Raw genomic sequence first — 20,721 nt, forward strand, 5'->3', positions numbered from 1 at the left:
CAGATTTGCGCTGTGAAATACGGTTAGGCCTTATTCGGACGAGCGTATTTCACGTCTGTGTGAGGTCTGCAGAAATAACGGACAGCACACTGACCCATGCAATTCAGTGGGGCTATTCACACATCGGGATTTATTCACGGAGCGAGTGTCTGTTGCGTGAAACTCACTGCATGTCCGATTTTGGTCCATTGAAGTCTTTGGGTGCGTGAAAAACACAGACCGCACACGGACGACATCCGGGTGCTGTTCGTGTTTTACGCATCAGTTGCTAAAGAAACGCTGGGGCAAAAAAAACAAACACAGACGTGACAAACCGATGCCACACTCATGAAATATGGTCCTTTTTTTGCAGTGTCAAATCGGAGGCGTTTGTGTAAATGAGGCCCCTGCACACATCGCTGTCCTTGATTACAGGCACAGCCACCCGTGGTCTCGTATAATGTATCGGAGCAGTCTGTAAAAAGAAAAAAAAACACGTTCTATCTTTTGTGGAGCTTTTCTACAGCACGGACACAAATGAATGGGTCCATAATTACGGACGAAATCTGCAGTCGTGTGTACGGGGCCTAAGATGCGAGTGATTAAGAGGCACCCGCAACCTCACACGTCTGACTTTAGAACATACGAGAGCTGCTGTAGAAATCTCCTAGAATTGACGCCACTGTAAAGTTAATCTATCGGGCTTTAGTGGCCCCTCTTCTTTTCAAGCCCAGCATCTGACAGGCCCACCGGAGGATCCTCTGATGGGCCCTGGCAGCGAGCTGTTTTTATCCGGCAGCGGAGCAGAACGACATTGTCTCCCTGCCCCGTTGCTTACTCTTGTAGGCAGGGCCGGCATTAGGGCCCCGTGCTGACTATAGTGGATGCTACGGGGCCCACAGCATGAGACCACCCAGCACAAATGTTCTGCCGGGCAGCACAGGCCCCCTCAGAACTGGAGGAGTTGCTAGCAGTGGAGGGGGCCCGGTGCCAGCATCTGCCACATTCACATGTATTTGCGTCTACAGACACAATTGAATAGTATAGGCTGCAGGCCACGTTAAGCCTATAAGCCGCTGGGGCCGGAGTCCGTGCGCAGGCCGGCATGATGACACCATTGCATCACGCTGGCCTACGACATCCGATACATCCATCTGTTGTGGGAAAAGGGCTACGCAAGTACAAATTTATTTATTTTTGTGGTGTGTCGTGTTATCTACAAGAGGGGGGGGGGGGGGGCCTAAAGGGCGCACCATTGTGTGTGGCACTGAAGGGACATTATTTCCATCTGGGGCACTCTAGCTGGTGAGGGTTTTGTAGAGGGTGGGTGCTACAAAAGTGAGAAGCCAAGGATGTTTGCGTTTCAAATTCTGCAGAAGCGATTTGTAGTCGGGAGAAGGCGTCAGGGCAATCTGGGCCGGATTAAGAAAAGGAAAAGTGAGCGACTCCAATCTGAGATGTCACTGGATTTCACTCTATTGCATTAAAGGCGTTTTGCCAATCTAAGGCCTCATGCACACGGCCGTAGCGCTACGGAAAGGTGTCCGCGGCCAGTAGATCCGGACGGGTCCATAATCGCGGTCTGCAATTCATTGTTTTTTTACGGTCGTGTGCATGGGGCTGTAGACATTTACGGCATATCCACAGGTATGACCCGCACCAACCTCTAGAATTGCCTGCAAAATCCACGAGACCAGTGGAGAGAGGGTGGTGCATGCACACAGCTCCGTCTATACGGTTATGGAAACAGCCAAGCAGCTCTTGCTTGGCTGTTTCTGTAACTTCCATTGATTGGGAGCTTAGATCAAGGTTTGTTCTTTTAAGTGGCTCATTCTTTGCACTTTAATATTGGGATATCATGACAATTATGGGTGGCATTTTGGGTCCCACCTAAGATTGAATAACGTCAGTCCTGGTTGGTGCATAATTCCACTTTTATGAGAGGTTTGCACGTATTATATATCATTTTCTTTTATTAATAGGTGTTGTATTTGCATCTGATATGTATTTGGTTCTATTTGCTTTATGTATGGGCAGACGGTCTTTACATCTATTTTTTCCTTCATGGGTAAGGATTCAGATACATTTTGCATTTCTAACTACGCGTGCATATTTTGCTTTTTTACTTATGTCATTACGATGAATTCTAGTGCTGATTTGTTTGGGCAGATTGACATGAACGTAGCAAACATCGGACGCGAGGAAGCTTTTTATACAGAAACCCCAGAATAAAATTTTAATCTGCTGCTGTTTTTAATCCGGCTTCTGAACCAGACCAGCTCTGAGACGAAGGGCATGTTCACACAGAGAATTTTGCAGGCAGAAAATTCTGTCTGGGAAAACCAGCTCCGGTTATTTTTAAGGCTGGGTTCACACACACTATTTACGGACATAATTCGGGCATTTCTGCCCCGAATTACGTCCGAAAATGCAGCTCAATAGCGTCGGCAAACATCTGCCCATTCATTTGAATGGGTCTTACGATGTTCTGTGCCAACGGTCATTTTTTTTTTTCACGCCCCGCTGTCAAAAAGATGGCCGCGTCAAAGAAGTGCCTGTCACTTCTTCAGACGTAAATGGAGCCGGTCCCTTGACTCCATGGAAAAACAGCCCCATTTACGTCCGTAATGGACGCAGCAAAAAGCACCTCAACTTGCCATTACGGAGCTGTTTTCTCCTGAGACCGGCCCCGTAATTTCAGCCGTAACGGCCGCTGCCGTGTGAACATACCCTAAGTGGTTTTGCACCACAGTGGTTTGACGCTTCTATCGTGTTTTTTTTTACCCATTTCCTCAACAGGCAAAAGGGGGGGGGGGTGAGTGAGCATTTTGACAAAACATGTAAAAAACGCATCAGGCCATTCGCGCCGTTTTTCCCGTCAGCCATTGATTTCAATGGGGTTTTTGAGGCGGAAAACACCTCAAGATAGGGCATGTCTTCTTTTTCCCACAGGCGTTTTCTTCTGCTTGCGGGGAAAGAAAAAAAAAAAAAGCCTCCACCTCCCATTGAAAACAACTTCAGCAGTTTTTTTTGCCGCAGTTTCCACAGCAAAAAATGTGGCAAACACTTGAACAGGATCTAAACGCTCCACATGTGACAGATCAATAAATAGGAAACAATAGAACTGCAAAACACCAAATCTATATTTACAAACCAAATTCAATTCACATGGCAAAAACATAAAGCAAAAACAAAGTATAAATAGAAAAACAAAAAATAAATACAGTCAATATGAATAACAGGGATGTGGGGAACACAGCGGGATCCCAATTAATACTGTGTCATCGGGACCGATAAATAGTCAGGAATGGCGGACGTCATGTAACACCCCCTCTGGTAAATGGCCATTGGTCTCCCATTAACAATAGAAGTCAGAGTCTTCTCATGCAGATTCCCCTAATATAAAGCTTAGTCACAAGAGCTAGCACTCAACTGCTACACAGCACATGGTGTTCAGAAACTACTAGAGATACTACTTATACTTGTCACATCCAAAGCTGCTGGCTACCATTTGGAAACCATCAACACTGCATTGAAATACAACTCCAATAGCTTTATTAGTACATTAGATGAGGACTCTGCATTGTATTGTGGGTATTGTAGTTTTCTTACAGAGCCTGGCCTTCACATCACATCTTATCTTTCTAAACACAGCAGAGCATGCCCACTACAACAGTAACACAGCAGAGCATGCCCACTACAACAGTACAGGGATAGCAGTATAATGTGAAGTTCTGAGCCAGCAGAATTGTGAATGCAGCTTTAGATGTAACAGGAGTACAAAAAAAATAAAGGATGAGATTCAATAAGATTTAAAAAAAACGAAATATTTGTAGTCACAGAACACTATATGGTGATTTTACCAGTAAAACTAGATTGCAAGATGAAGCCCATTTCATGTCATAATCCACATCAGCAGCAAGGGCGGACATATGGAAACACTACTAAACAGTTACAGGACTTTATATAGGGGTTATTATGCAGTGGGACAATTCTGCAGGCAGCACAGAGCAACTCCAGCTCTGCCCAAAAAAAAAAAAACAACAAACATGCCATCCCCATCTTGGTCCAGATTATTAATCAGATTTTTCCAAAATTAAAAGGGTAGATGGCGCGCACCTTTAAAGAGCAAATTGCCTCTTCAGAGCATTTAGAGTAGTGCAAATAGTCACATAAAATGACTAGAAGGGCACAGTAATCTTTTCACAGCGTGCACATGAATGGCGGGGAGGGGAGAGTCGTCAGAGCTTCAAAGTACAGTTTGCATTGATGTGCCAAAATTAAATCTCTCAGAACAGCGCATCGCGGTCTACCCTGATAAGAGTTCGTATCCAGTGCAGTTTACCTGAGGCTTCTAGAATCGGTGGGAAATATTTTGTGATCCCACATACAGTGTAGACAGGTTGTGATTGGTGAATAGTCAAACATATCTGGAGCGGAAAATTCCATTGTCTTCATTTAAGAATAGTTGAAAATTTTTTATATATAAAAAAAAACCAAAAAAAAAAAACGACCTTGTAAAACTTGATGGGAATTACAATACATGGAAAAAAGTCTGGAATGGTGTCATTTTAGTGCCAGCGCCTATGACCCCCTCAGAAGAGGTAACTATGTACGTACAACACAGGACTCAGAAACCAAAGGGGGTTATCCGTCTTCACCATTTAATTTGTGGCAAAAATCATAGGGATGTGAAAAAAATATATATATATCTGTAATAATCCCAGCCATTCACATACGAAACACGGCCCCAAAGAAAAACAGAAAATGCCGGGGGCTTGTCAAGTAAATCTCAGTCTCCCACCGTATTTGGTCGTGTAGGATAGACCGGTCAATGCCAAAAATATAAATCTCTATACAATGAACATTCCCAGAGTTTAGACTACAGTAGATTTGCTGTTCATTAACAAAAGTAAAAAATAAAGTTCTAGCGTCACTTGAAAGTACATTCACAGTTTCCGTAGAGTTCAGGGACACATTTGATATGTAGCAGCTTGTCAGAACTCGTGACCTTCTCAAAGATCCTCTAGGCCTGAAACGAGACAAGTATTCAACAGTTAGACACAGACACCAAGTGGGAATTTCAAGTGAAAATAAATAATTCACCCAGGTCTCAACTGTGACCACTAAAAGACTGATCATTAGACCCTTGACTGCTTTGGGTAAAAGAGGGGGTCCGGATTGGGGAGCACAATCTATTTCCATACGCTCTATAAGGACAATATGACGTAAGGGTTTGTCTTCGAGGGTAAATAAACTTTTCAGGGTATGTTCACACGGCAGCGTCCGTAACGGCTGAAATTACAGGAGAAACCAGCACCGTAATTTCAGCCGTAATGGCATGTTGAGGCGCTATTTCGCTGCGTCCATTACGGACGTAAATGGAGCGGTTTTTCCATGGAGTCAATGGAAAACGGCTCCATTTACGTCTGAAGAATTGACAGGCACTTCTTTGACGCGGGCGTCTTTTTTACACCCCGCATTGACAGCAGGGCGTAAAAAAAATGACCGTGTGCACAGAACATCTTAAGACCCATTCTAATGAATGGGCAGATGTTTGCCAACGCTATCGAGGCGCATTTTCGGACATAAATCAAGGCGTAAACCGCCCGAATTACGTCCGTAAATAAGCCGTGTGAACATACCCCAACAAATCAGTGAAATGTCAGCAGTTTTGAATGTTTGGGGCCTAAGCACTGAGACCCCCACTGATCACTAACTGAAGCGGCAGAAACACTCGGGCGCACGTTGTTCCACTTAGTTTCTGATGGGCTTTCCTCGGAGCGGTGTACTTTCTATAGAGCCCGTGCACTGCTCTGAGGCTAGCCGATCGCAAACAAAGCGCTCACCCGAGTAGAGTTACACTTTAAGCAGAATGCCCCTTTATAGAGAAAAGTTTGCACTTACCCCAAAAACGCAAAGATTAAGGCCTTTTCTCATTTGGTCCATAGCCTCGCTTGGGTATTCGTCGATATAAAGAGTTCTGCTTGACTGTAGGAGAGACAAATATATAGTCAGTAACAGAACCAAGTGCATCTAAAATATAAGATTCACATAGAAGCAGTTTACAGTCAGTTACATAGATCACTGCTAAAGACTTCATTTAAAATCTGCTCCCTTTCCAATGATAGGATTGTGAAGAGTCATAAAAGGTTAAGGGCCATGTACACCTTCAAAAGGGATTTTTTTTAATAAAAAGGTCAGTGTGTTTTGTGCAACTTTATAATTAGTTTATTAAAAATTCTTAACTTTTTTTTTTTTTTTTTAGATACAGCTGTTCGGCATTCTCTATACAGAGCAGCTGTATCGTGCGATAGGATCTGAATCCATTAGGTCAGTGGGACTGACTGGTTCAGTGTCAGCAGATCCTGCATGTCTGACATGCAGGATCCACCTGTAATCCACGTTATGAACTTCAATATGATGGATAACAGGAGATTCCTGCGTGTCAGACACACAGGACCTGCTTTCACTGAACCAGTCAGTCCTGTGGACCTGAGTAGTACAGGATTCAGCTGCTCTGTAAACAGAGTAGCTGTATCTCAAAAAGTAGTGTCCCCATTCCTCAAAAATATATATATTTTCTCATTGCAACAAACTTTACTTGGGCCTGGACAAGTTAATTTACCTATACCAATCTGTATCACCAATATGGCTGTCAGCTTCATATGGAATCCAACAGGATAGAAAAGAAATGCCATGTTGGGTGTCATATTACAGAGATACCATTATAATAGTGTCATACAATGGTAGCAGATGAAGTGCCTATGGCGGCTGTGTGCATAATGTAGGATTTACTGCAGTGTCAGTAGTGCTGGTTACGAAATTACCTTCCATAGATGTAGCAGACCCCTGATTGTGGGAAGGGTTGCCCATAGCGAACTGAGCTCCAGTTGGTGGCGGTCCATAAGACTTCAACAGGCTCCATCGTGTATCAACCTCATATGGATACGGCACATTGGTTAATACTGTAGGGCCCGACTTTATAGGAGGCCCCTCCAGATTGTGCATGTTGACCTGACCAGGGTGAAGTCTCCTCATTATCTCAGCATTGGCATAGTTGCTGCTAGAGGCAGAGATAGACATACCATGTTTGACTCGCTTTGTGAAGGGTTCCCCAAGTTCTAAATGAGGGTGTCTGGCAAAGGGATGCTCTGCAGACCATGGTGGCATGATACGATAGAGGTGCTCTTGGCTAGTCATGTTTTCACTGGTGGTATGCGAGTTGGGAGAAGGGGTCCAAGGAGGAGGTTTCTGTTCAGAATGCTGCATCCTTTCCAACAAGTGGGTGATGCCTTGTAGATCGGGCTGCAGGTACCGATAGCTGCCGACTTGCTGGCCACTTTGAAGTTTATTCTCTTGCTCAACACTTTTACAGTCAGTTTCCGTTTTGGCAGCTTTGCTTGACTGAGCAGGGGCACGTTTAGGCTTCTCATGGTTGAGGGTCTTTGTATTGGCTGGTGGAGACATTTTGAGCCTAGAACTATTCTGCTGCATAGGAGACACATCGACCCCTTCTAGAGCTGGGGGACAACCAGTGCGCCTCATTTGTAAGACAAGTCCTGGGTTTTTACTCTTGCAGCTATTTTTGTGGAGAAGGTCATAGTTTTGCTTGTGGACCAGTTTCTGGTGTATGGTCAGCACCTCAGGGTATAATGTTTTGTAAGTACAGTAGGGGCAGGTGCATATTGCCAATAAGGCACGGTTATATAAAGTGGCAGATACGTCCCTGGTTGATTTCATAGACAAGTCCAAAGGAACAAGTTCTAAATCCTCTGGTGTACGAGGTGTGAAAACTCGAATTTCCTCCAAGGTCTCCTCTTCATTCGAACACATTTCTGGGTCCAGGGTTTCCTCACAGGCCAATGAGATCTCCATAATATCAGACGTCCTCGGCAGCTCTTCTTCCGACTCTAACTTCTCCGGCACTTTCTTGACACTGGCGGTTCTCTTAACTTTTGAGGGTTGCTTTCGGTTTACCAGTTTGTTACGCAGGGCAGAAATCCTCTTGGGGCGTTTGGACAGTAGAGGCTTTTCTTTGGCATTAGTGATGGTTTTCTGGGACGTCTTGTTTCCCTGCACGCTGGCAGAAAGAGGGTTTAGGGAACTCTTGAGTAGTTGTAAACTCTTACTGATGCTCCTCACACGAGCATTCGATTCTCCAGGCTTAAATTTGTGGTGTCTCTCCAAGTGATACCTCAGGGAGGTTTTTTGTGCAGCAGCATAATCACAAAAATCACATTGGTATGGCTTTTCACCTGCAAAAGAAAAAAAGTGTAAGAAACCAAAAAAAACTAAATTACACGCGTTTACAAGTTTCTTGCTCCTGGTCTAGGGTCATCACTAATCATTTGTCATTTTTGTGCCCGATATAAATTCTGCATTATCACATGACCGATAAAGGAATGTTACCCTAGTTTTATTGTTTCAAATGAATATCCCACCCATATACTGACCGAGGACTCCAGCTTTATAAATGCTATAGGCTTCTAGTCCAAGAAACGTCTACTTTAGGAAGAGATTATCTGTAACCAAGCCAATTACCTGTATGGGTCCTGAGATGAATATTGAGGTAATAGTTGGAACGAAAGCTCTTTCCACAGAAACTGCATTCCCTGGAAGATTGCAGGCATTTGGTTTTCGAGATTGCTTGTCCATCATCATTTTTCTCTGCAATAAAAACAAAAACAGGTATTAGGAGTGATCCCTATATTACAAGTTACATAGAGATTGACTGCCTGTCTCTGAGGCCAGGGCTAGACTAGGACTTTAGCCGTGTTATTCCAGCCAGATGCGGGGTGAAAATTGTGTGACTTCTTTCCTTGAGTCCTACTCCGATAGAAGTTAGGGCCTGTTCACATCACCGTTCGCTTTCCGTCGGGTGAACCCCGCAACGGAAAGTGAAACCACAGCTTCCGTTTCAGTCACCATTGATCTCAATGGTGACGGAAACATCGCTAATAGTTTCCATTTGTCACCATTCCGGCTGGTTTCCGGTTTTCCGACGGAATCAACTGCGCTATTGATTCCGTCGGAAAACCGGAAACCTGCCGGAATGGTGACGAACGGAAACCATTAGCAATGTTTCCGTCACCATTGATATCAATGGTGACTGAAACGGAAGCTGTGGTTTCACTTTCACTTGCAGGGTTCACCCGACGGAAACCTCAGACGGAACCCCGGAACGGAAAGCCAACGGTGATGTGAACAGGCCCTTAATGACCTTTGTCCGCATTCATTTGGGGTATAAATCAACCTAATGCTGCGTCTACACATCGGTCACAGACAAACTCTGAATTCAACCCAATGTGAGACTCAATGGATGTTTGTTGTAGTCTTGCCCAGACCTAGGGCCCCACGCACACAACCGCAGTTTTAATCCACAATTACGTACCGTAATGGCGGATCAAAATACTGATCTATTCATTTCTATGGCCAACAGGCCCCTTCCCGTATATATTTACAGGAAGGTGCCTGGGCTGTAGAAAGCAGCCGTAAAAATAGGACATTTTTTTTTTTTTTTTTTACAGACCACAAATGCAAGTGACTGTGCGCGGCCGTCCGTGCCTGTAATCACAGGCCGTGATTACAGCTACGATCGTATGCAGGGGGCCTAAAGCAGGTGAGGTTCCTATCCTTATATCTACCTCCGTCCTCTTGACAAGAATATGCACAAAATTATACTGGACAGCGGCTCGACTCCATACATAATCCAGATCAGGACAATTCACAGGAACCAGGTGGACAACGCACCTAGAAATTAATTACCAGTCACACTGGCTCTGGAGGGTTTTTTTGGCTTTTAAAGTACTACAGTGGCTTCAGCTGCTGCCACAAGGTGGCACCATCTTCTACAGTTAAATACTTTGAACTCTATTTTTTTTTCTTAATACAATGGGGGGTAGGATGGACCACTCAACACTAGCATGAAAAAAAGCCTGATATATTGTAGGTACAATTCTGTGAATATGGTGTATACAAGTTAAAAAAAAAAATCCCCAAAACACAGGTCACAATCAAATTTACCATGCACTTTGTGTGAATTGGGTCTATACATTTACCACGATGCACCACTAGAGGGCAGTCTAAGCAACCAAATGTTTCTACATGGAAAAGGTGACAAAGCAGAATGTGGACGGATCATTGTAAGACTTTTTGGGGATTTTCTTCATTCTACAGAACGCAATTATGTTCAGTAAAACTTATGTCTGTGTGAGCCAGCACACTGATAAATGTACTTTGCTGTGGTATTGGTCTCACCCAATGTCACTCGGTCTAACACCAGTTTCTTACCACTTGTTAGATCATCTTCTAATTCAGACTCTTCCATCTTAACAACCTCCTGATCCTCCACACTGGCTGGAGTATCCGGAGAGCCAGCAGGCAGCAGTCCTTCTAGGCTACTCATGGTTGAAGACTCTGAGTCACTTCGGTCCTTCCGGTGCACACGAGAATGCAGCACCAGCTGTTGGTAGGTCCTGAACAACTTCCCACAGTCCGTGCAGAACGGAGTCTTCTTCTTGTTCTGGACCTTGGTTTCCTCCTCCGTATGATGGTTTTTAGGCTCATCCACATCCTGTGACTGAGCCGTTCCCGCACAGTCCCCATCTTTGGCAGTGTAAGTCTCATTGAAGTGAACAGACTGACTCATCTTTCCTGTATTCCAAATATCCGTGATCTCATCCTTGTCAGAATCAGTTTCCAGGTTTATTTCAAAGCACGGCTCCTTCACCTGACCAAAGCTTAAGGTCACTTTGCCTTTCGTTGCCAGCTGCCAAGCTTGGTAGGTGTTGAATGGGTCCAACTCTTTTATCCATTTATAGGATGCCTCAGGTTTTTTAGCTGGTGGTGTGGAGGGCTTTAGATTTAAAAAGTTCATGAAGTCTCCCTTTGGGACGTTTTCTGGTTCTTCGCTCGCTGCGCACACGGACGTCAACCCTTTAAGGTGCATCTTACTATGATCCAAGAGTGACTCTTTGTCAGGGAAGAAGAAGCCGCACACCATGCACATCTTATAGGGTGAAGTGACGTTATTGGTCACCTGTTCTTGAACAATCTCATTTATGGTGATGGCGGTCTCTATAACCGGCTGTTTATTTTTCCCTCCCGCTCGGCTGGAATGGGTCCGCTTATGGTTTTTTAAAAACCAGGGCTCTTTAAATCTCCTGCCACAAATATTGCAAGAGTATGTGAAGGAATCCTTGTGCTTCTTCATGTGAGTTTCCAAGTTGGTTGAGTCAATAAAGCTCTGACCACACACCTTGCAGTCAGACCCTTCATTGTCATCCTTATCAAACTCGTCCGTGGACTCCCCTGCACTCTTCCTGCGCTTATCTTGAGGGCTGAGGTACTCCGCTTCAACGCGAAGAACAGTGGGCTCACACAACGTCGGTCTATGCTTAGTAAGAACATGTTTTCCAAGTTCTGCGTGATTTTTGTAGGACTCATTACAAAATATACAGTCAAAAGTCACAGCCCCCTCAGCTTGTATCAGAAATCTCTCCTGCAAGGTCTTCTGGGTGATGGCATTTCGCCGCTTTATAGCCCGGGATGAACGAGAGCTTTCCATTTTGGAGCAGACAGAGCTACCGATGCCGTCCGGACCATCAACGAATTCAGTGAGGGACTGAATGGGCATGGTTGCTGCCAGTTTTAGGACACAATAAGCCAGCTTTGCCGTTTTAGGTCACAGCAGTGATATGGGCGACATGTGTCGCTATTAAGGCACAGTATCAGAAATAGGTCATTCGGCCACAAATGGATATGGGAGGATCAAGAGAAGTCTTTGGTCAATACCAACATCTCCCACTGGCGCGTGGTGGAAAGTCAAAGATAATCCATGGCCTCCAGACCTGGAAAGAAAAGCAGAGAGCGTTAGTACAGGAACCAAAAGCAGATTCTTCAAGACATTACAGTTCTATCAAAAATATTTAAATGTATTGACACATGTTTCTTTATGGTTTGCTTTTTACATTAGTGCAGAAATCTTCTATTCTTGTCCCCACAAATATCAACTTTCAAACACAAGACAAGGGGGTGCACTAAAAGTGTCCAACACTAGAACAATGTCCCTTTGTCTCCTTACTTTAGAGTGTTCTCTATGGAACAAGTCAGGTTTGGTGCCACAAAGCTCCCAAGGACCCCCCTGACACAATTTACATATGTTTGGAGGACATTTCACACCCTCCATAGGTTGTTGAACAAGAGACCAGAGCCAATCTTCCCATGATAGTCTCCGGGTTAAAGTGCAGAATAATCAGATTTAAATTTAAAAAAATATATATATATTTTTTTAATTTAGATTTAATTCTTTATTTTGGACCATTGCAGTTCATCAGGTTCTACTCTTCCAATTCTCTTAATAAAGGCCAGGTCTGCCATTACTGAGGATACAATGAATGAGACAGCTGAGCACAGAGGGAAATGGCTTCCTCAGACCAGACTCCGAGCTGCCTCTATTGTTGTGGTAACTCCACCAAACTTTTCTTCCAGCTTTGGAGATAATGGAGTCAGATGTAAATGAAGAGTTTAGGCGTTTGCTGCTAGTTCTAGAATGTGTGAAGTGGTTTCCCTTTGTGCGCCACTAGAAGGAAGATAAAATAACAGCAGAAAAGGAAGAAGTAGAAAACTACCAGACACCTAGTAATGAAGATTTACAGAAGACAAGGGAAGAAGGAGAAAATAATGCAATCAACAAAAGCCCCCACACCAGGGCTGGAGAGGGGCAGTAGTAAATCCAGGATGGTCAGACATATTGCAGAACAGTCCCTTCTTGTCGATCACACATGATGGCACAATGGAGTTTACATTGACACCAGTGGAGGCAGCAGTAGGGTCAGATCTCCCTCACCATGGAGGATTTAGTCAGCTGGTCACCCAGAAATAGGAGGGCGGGGGGACGCTGCCCCCCTTGTTAATACCTTTCACTCACTTGTTATTCTCCAGCCCCCCAGGTTAGGCATTAGACCCTCGGCCAGTCCCTGCACCTTCCAGCAGCTCACAAGGCTTGTACCGGGGCAGGGTGCAGAACTCTCCCCTTACATAACAAACCTGCCCAAATCAAGTGCTAATTACAGACGCCACTGAGGAGGAGGCTGCGCTCCGGCTTCCTGTTGATCTCTTTCTTCCAGAGGACACTAGAAGAAGCCTCCACTTCCCAGTGCCACCACCTCCTCCTCCATTGTGCTCTAGAGATACCCGCACCTCCACACAAGACGCCGCAAACATCAAGAGAAACTTTGTGTGGTGGTAACATGATTACCTCCTCACCACCCCCACTGCCCCCTGACGGGCAGGCAACCCCGGGGAGCAGCACAAGTTCAGCCGATACAATGTAACGTTCTAAATACACAAGACGCTGCACACAATACAGTATATACACCAGAGCAGTATGCAGAGCACCGTGTATATAGAGAAGAACAGTGTATATAGCATAGAATATTATATAGGCAATATGTAGCAGTAGATCGGCAGTATATATAGCAGAATAGGCAATATGTAGGGTAGAATGTAGAAGTAGATCGGCAGTATAGAATATAAACCCTTTTGGCAGTAGATCATGTAGAGTAGTAAATAATATAGAACACTATCATGTAGAGACGTATATAATATGTATATCGGCAGTAGATCATGTAGAGTAGTATATGATGTAGAGTAGTATATAGAGCAGGATATCATATAGAGCAGTATATAATATAGAGCAGTATATCATATGGAACAGTATATCATGTAGAGAAGTATATAGAGCAGGATATAATATAGAGCAGTATATAATATAGAGCAGTATATAGAGCAGGATATAATATAGAGCAGTATATCATATAGAGCAGTATATAATATAGAGCAGTATATAGAGCAGTATATAATATAGAGCAGTATATAGAGTAGTATATAATATAGAGCAGTATATAGAGTAGTATATCATGTAGAGCAGTATGTAGGCAGTACATGGAGTAGTGGATGCTGGTGATTACCTGGCAGTGAGCTCGGTGCTGGGGGAGCTCTCTACCTGCCGCCTCCTCCTCCTGCAGTTTGTGTTCTTCTTCTCATATTTGGGAGGTTGTGCGGTGTCTTGTACTTCCTGGCTGTGGGGCGCCCTCTCTCCTCCTGTCTTTATAGCTGTGTCCTCCTCATGTCCCCGCCTCCTCCCTCATCCTCTGTATTCTGTACCCCTGCCCTGCCTCCCATACATTACCAGGTGTGCTGTGTACACTGCCCATGTGCTGGATACCTGCAGAACCACCCATGATCCACATACAACGAGACACCATCTGCAGACCACTACAAATACAGGGGGACCTCATTATCTTTTTGCCACAGTATATATATATACAACCTTTAGCGCGCTTTCAAAGGTACTTTATACGTCTGATATATTTTATATACTAGTCTAGAACTATAGAAGACCCACAACTAACATCCAGTTCTTCCAATCCAGCACCTGATAATCTGGCAATATAATGTGGAATGTCACAAGACCAGAAGTGGAAGTAGAGAGAACGAATGAGGAAATGTAATAGTCTGATAATCCAGAATGTTTGCTGATCTGGAATACCTGACAACGTCCCATTAATGCCGGAGTACAGGAATGTTAGTAATGAACCCCACAATGTAATGAGGCAATGTCTAGTCACATACAAGCTTTTCCTCTTATTCTCCCTATAGCTGTAGACGCCCCCACCCCCGGTGTTTATGGTTTAGGTGGCAGCTATAGGTGGCCACACATATTATAATTGCTGCCAATTGTAATGGAGTCCAGGATTTTACCTTGCCCGATCCTATGTTTTACTGATATAAGCGGCAGCAGAGGTGTTTAACAGCCGCTTATCCCCCTCTCCCTATGGCAGTAAACATGCACAATCCACCGATCGGGGTGCTGGTTTATAGGGGAGTCCACAGTGAGACACCGCTACCCCTCCGAGTGTTATCCGTCTGGAGAGACATGTCATATAAAGGCTAACGTGCGGCAATGTGTTGTGTGTGTTCTATATGTGTATTATTTATGTGCGTGTGTTATATATGTACGTGTGTTGTGTCAGTGCGCGCCCACCATGTCTGTTTATTATTAATGTGTTGTGTGTGTAAATCTTTGTGTTATGTATTCATGAGTTTGTGTTTATTATATATGTGATTTATGTGTTATGCGTATCCATGTTTGTGTGTTGTCTTTGTGTCAGTATGCATGTATTATATATGTGTGTGTTATGTATATACTATTATTTACGTATGTTTGTTTGTTTATTATATGTGATTTACGTATGTTGTGTGTTATTTTCTGTGTCGTGTGCCTGTATTATATGTATATATATGTTTGTCTAATATGTATGTGATTTATGTATGTTGTGTATGTTATTTTATGTGTCGTGTGCCTGTATTATATATATATATATATATGTTTATGTCTATTATATATGTGATCTATGTATGTTGTGTATGTTATTTTCTGTGTCGTGTGCCTGTATTATATGTATATATGTTTATGTCTATTATATATGTGATTTATGTATGTTGTATTATATATTTGTGTTTATGTATATTATTTGATTTACGTATGCTATGTATGTTTGTTTGTGTTATGCATGTGTTATTTAGATGTGTATATATGCTGTGTTAGGGCATGCTCACATAAGCGTCGGGCTCCATTCATCGGTTCCGTCAGACCTTTCCGTTGGAGGAACCGATGAACAGAAAGCCAAACGGAAACCATAGCTTCCGTTTGCATTACCATTGATTTCAATGGCAACGCTTCCGTTGCAGTTGATTTCCATTCTGTAAAGTTTCCATTTTTGCGGAAACAATAGCGTAGTCGACACTATTTTTTTTTACGGAACGGAAACAAACGGTAACCAAAAATGACTTGACGCCCCGTGACGACATTCTGTGGCCGTCCGAGCTGCAAATCTCCGGCCGGGCACACCACTACGGTCGCGTGCATGAGGCCTAATATTGTGTTTCTGGATGCAATTTTACATAAATTCACACCCCAGGTCAATTTACGTGCGGAAAAATTCCACAACGTGTTGATGAGATTACTTGAAGTCTTATTTACTTTGCTGGGACTGTGCTGCGGATTTGCTGCAGGAAACTCTGCACGTAATACGCATCGTGTGCATGTGGCCTATGTGTCGGTCTGATTGTCCGTCCTCTGACGTCGTTTAATGGCTGATAATTCACAATAACACTTTATAGAAAAATAACATGAAATCAGGGAATGTAAACATACTAGTGAAAATCCTCTAGGCTACATGCACACGACCGTTTGTATTTTGCGGTCCGTAAACGACGGATTCACGAAGCATGGACAGCACGTGGCTGGCATCCGTGTCCTGTCCGTGGTATTCACGTCGCCATGAACTTGAATGGGTGAGAATGAGCAGCAAACACGGACAGGACTAGGACCTGCTCTGAGTTTTGCAGCTCGGTTCCACGGCCCCCACACGTATCCATGAAAAACATGGTAGTGTGCATAGGGGCATAGAAATGAATGGGTCAGTGTGCTATCTCGTGAGCATGAAGTCTTAGGGTATGTTCACACGGCAGCGTCCGTAACGGCTGAAATGACACGGCTGTTTTCAGGAGAAAACAGCCCCGTCATTTCAGCCGTAACGGCATGTGCAGGCGCTTGAACGCCGCGTCCATTACGGACGTAACTGGAGCTGGTTTTCCATGGAATCCATGGAAAACGGCTCCATTTACGTCTGAAGAAGTGACATGACACTTCTTTGGCGCGGGCGTCTATTTACGCGCCGTCTTTTGACAGCGACGCGTAAATATACGCCTCGTGTGAACAGACAAACGTCTGCCCATTGCTTTCAATGGGCAGATGTTTGCCAACGCTATCGAGGCGCATTTTCGGACGAAAGTCGTGGCGTAAAACGCCCGAATTACATCCGTAAATGGGCCGTGTGAACATACCCTTAGGGTATGTTCACACGGCTTATTTTTAGCCGTATTTCAGGCCGTAAACTCCCCGAAAAACAGCTGTAAAAACGGAAGCTGAACGCCTCCAAACATCTTCCCATTGATATTAATAGGAAATTAGAAAAATTGCGTTTCGTTCCAACGTGCCGTTTTTTTAAGTGGCCGTTGAAACAGTGTTGCGCAAAAGAAATGTTCCGTAAAAAGAAGTGCATGCTCCAAAAACAGCCGCAAAAAAACGTTTGATGCTTAAAAAACAGCTGAAAGTCGAGGCTCCGCATTTCACAGCCGTTTTTTTAGTTTAGCGCGTGAACAGAGCCTTAGGCTATACTCAGACGAACGTGTGCAAAATCAGCCATGAAAAACGCCAATTTTTTTTCACGTCCGATTCGCACCCGTTTTCACGGATCTCTCATAGGCTGGAGTCTATTGAGGGATGCATGAAAACGGACAATAAAAAGGACATGTCCTATTTCTTCACGGGCCCTTCACACGGTCCGTTAAAACATGGCCGTCTGCACAGCCTCATAGAAATACATGCAGCCGTCCGTCACACGGACTATTTATACGTTCGTCTTAATAATCCCTTAGGCCCCATGCACACGACCATATCCGTAATCGTGGCCCCTCGTGGCTGCATGACAAAGTATGGGAGCACGGCCCGTAAAACACGAAAAAACGGACATGCTCCGTAATTCCCGGCACAGTTCTACGGCACGGACAGCCATCCGCAGCGATATGGGAAGGTGTCCGGGGCCAATAGAACTGAATGGGTCTGTAAAACCGCGGACAGTGTTACGGTCGTGTGCATGGGGCCTAAATCTAAGATGCCATAATCCAGAAATGCCAATAGTCCAGCACTAGTTTTCAACAAAAAACTGCGTGATTATCGCAAATCTGTGGTAGTGATTCATCTTTGGCTTTTTAAGGGTGCGTTTAGATGAGACGTTTTTGGCCGCACGGTAAAAAATTTATAAAAAATCATGCCAAAACCGCTGAAAATTGCACTGCTCTAGTTTCCGATGCGTAAAACACGTAAAATAATTGTGTTTCACCTATTAAAGCCGCATCGCAAACAGAAACAACTCGCGGTAAAATGGCGTGAGGTTTTTTTTGCCGTGATTTTTTATGCGTTTTTTACTGTACGGCCAAAAACACCTTCTCTTCAGCCACCCTGAGGCTCTGTTCACACGCAAACTCAAAAACGCCTAAAAATACGGAGCTTCAAGGGAAAACAGCTCCTGATTTTCGGACGTTTTTTTAAGCCACTCGCGATTTTCACTGGGTTTTTTACGGACGTTTTTGGAGCTGTTTTTCTATAGTCAATGAAAAACAGCTAAAAAAAAGTCCCAAGGTGTGACCTGCACTTCTTTTTCGCTGCTGTTTTTCAAAACGGCCGTGTAAAAAAAACGGCCCATCGGAATAGAACGCCGTTTTTCCCATTGAAATCAATGTGCAGATGTTTGGAGGCGTCCTGCTTCCGATTTTTCGGCCGTTTACGGCCCGAAAAACGTCCGAAAACACTGTGTGAACATACCCTCACTAGTAAATTTGATATTGTTTTCGGTGGCCGTCCGATAATCCAGGATACTTCATATATATCAGGTCCTGATAACGCTGGATTAAAGGAATTTCACCGTACATATTTGGTTTGATAGCCTGAGATGATGTCTGCCGCCATAGCGCGCCCCACTGACCCCACGTATCCAAAAGACTGTCCTACGTCAGGGGGTATACAGCGGCACATATATTTAGTTACTGTATGGGGTAGCGTTGTGCACTACGCTACTCCAGACAGAAGCATCTAGTAAAAAAACGTATACTGCGCGGTTTACATTCCACCTTGTGGCTGTGGCGAGGACAAGGGGTTTCCAATGAGTAATATTTAGGACATGGCTTCTGTAAAATGACCTCTCATTCACTTCATTGGGCCGTGTGTAGGATATTTGGGTCACTTCATTCTCACCGCCCCAACGCCACCGATTATCATTTTTTAATGTGACAGATGGACATAATTCATTGTAAGGGTATGTTCACACGACAGCGTCCCTAACGGCTGAAATTATGGGGATGTTTTCAGGAGGAAACATCCCCGTAATTTCAGCCGTAACGGCATGTGCAGGCGCTTGAACGCCGCGTCCATTACGGACGTAATTGGCGCTGCTTTTCATTGGAGTCAATGAATAACGGCTCCAATTACGCCCAAAGAAGTGACCGGTCACTTCTTTGACGCGGGTGTCTATTTACGCACCGTCATTTGACAGCGGCGCGTAAATTACGCCTTGTGTGAACAGACAAACGTCTGCCCATTGCTTTCAATGGGCAGATGTTTGTCAACGCTATCGAGGCGCATTTTTCGGAAGTAATTTGGGGCAAAAACGCCCGAATTACGTCCGTAATTAGTGCGTGTGAACATACCCTAAAACCTCCTTCAATGTAAATCAGTCTTACATCCAAACGCCACCAAAAAAAACAAAAAACGGTGTTTGGCGTTGTAATAATTCTTCTGGGACCCGCAGACTTCCTCACTAATTATTATTTTGCCCTACCATTCGATAAGCAGCGCCCCTCATAGGACACGGCAGATCTCCGCGGTCCTGCGCTTCAGTGCCAGAGAGGGAACAAAATGGCCGCCGCTCTCCAGCCGTAGGCAAGGCCTTCTGGGTTACCCCGGCCACAGATAAGCGGCAAAAAATTTTTGGCAATCGCTGGTCAGGAAGGAGAATAAACGAATTGTCATTTTCTACAAAACGGACGCTGAAATCCCGACTAATGGAGAAGATCTCCGTCTGGGTTGTAAATCATAATTTTAAGAAAAATATCGTTATTGAGCGAAAAATTATTTGTCTTATTCACAATAATCGTCTTCAGCTGTTGTAGGACTACAAGTCCCACAAATAGTACATACAATATATATGTCTGCTACACATCTATGAAAGCCTTCTGTCACCACACCAAAAAGTTCATGTATTTTTCTGACAGTCTTCCATCTTCTTCTTCTCCCCTCACACTACACTTTTTACGTCAGTTTTTGTGATTTCTTCCTCAGAACAGCCGGTCCTGACATATTCTAAACCCTTCATCATTCTATCGCGCATGCGTACTGAGTGCCTGTTCGTCTCAGTCCTGCAACGCCGGCGCGCTTCCCATTATCTCTGTAGGACGCGCTCCCGCCAGGTCACATGACCGTTAAGCGCGTCACCGCCGCGGACAGTTGGAATCTCGACCGTTGGACTATTGTGTATGTTGTTTTTTTCTGAGGGCGGGAAACGTAGAGGTCATGTGACCCCACCTCGGCCAAGTGCAGCAAATAATGGTGGTAATGGTGACTCATATATGCTGACTGGATTCTAGTGTATCCTGATCATTATATGTATACCCTGGAGCTCTTATAATAACCAGGTAATGGTGGAATACTACAGGTCATAGATAATGTGGTGCAGACAGAATAAAGGTATTGTGACAGAAAAAGTGAAAAATCAGCATTTTTGTGAGGGGGTGATTGTTTTATTATGCCCGCCAGACCCGGCCCGACAGCAGCTCTTCTGGCCTGAACTAGCAATATCATAAAAATGTGCCTGTGTTCTGCTTGTGTAACGGTATATTCAGACGTAGCGGCTGTGATCCTTTTTTTGATGCAACTGCCACAAAATCGTTGCAAAATGATGCGGTTTTATAGGGTTTTTCGTACGAAAAAAATAATGTTTTACTGCGGTTCAGCAGTTAGTCTGAATATACCGTAAGGATGTGAGTGATTATAAACCACATACAGCGCCATAAATTATACTGGAGATTTACGGCGTATTTGCACTTTGGTACACTGTC

General features: G+C 44.2%; 2 protein-coding genes across 4 annotated transcripts in view; one reads left to right on the forward strand and one right to left on the reverse strand.

Moving 5' to 3' along the window:
* Positions 1–3,104: 3,104 nt before the first annotated feature.
* Positions 3,105–20,043, reverse strand: ZNF217 (zinc finger protein 217). 3 transcript variants are annotated; one of them, XM_075845416.1, is made up of 6 exons: positions 19,852–20,043; positions 10,273–11,831; positions 8,524–8,649; positions 6,810–8,237; positions 5,887–5,970; positions 3,105–5,011 (listed from the first exon to the last, which is right to left on the reverse strand). In XM_075845416.1, exons 2-5 carry the CDS (start codon positions 11,615–11,617, stop codon positions 5,903–5,905), a joined length of 2,967 nt encoding a protein of 988 aa, XP_075701531.1. In that variant the 5' UTR covers positions 11,618–11,831; positions 19,852–20,043; the 3' UTR covers positions 3,105–5,011; positions 5,887–5,902. The 3 variants fall into 3 exon arrangements, with proteins under 3 accessions (XP_075701531.1, XP_075701532.1, XP_075701530.1); XM_075845417.1 differs by having other exon boundaries at positions 19,805–20,043; XM_075845415.1 differs by lacking the exon at positions 19,852–20,043 and adding an exon at positions 13,953–14,170.
* Positions 20,001–20,721, forward strand: part of LOC142665691 (prefoldin subunit 4-like) — a 270,809-nt gene continuing 270,088 nt past the window's right edge. Inside the window, exon 1 of the mRNA XM_075845436.1 lies at positions 20,001–20,298. The gene's annotated coding sequence lies outside the window, so the exon portion shown is untranslated. The remainder of the gene's footprint in view (positions 20,299–20,721) is intronic.

The sequence above is a fragment of the Rhinoderma darwinii genome, chromosome 13 (genome assembly GCF_050947455.1).
Source record: "Rhinoderma darwinii isolate aRhiDar2 chromosome 13, aRhiDar2.hap1, whole genome shotgun sequence".
NCBI lineage: Eukaryota > Metazoa > Chordata > Amphibia > Anura > Rhinodermatidae > Rhinoderma > Rhinoderma darwinii.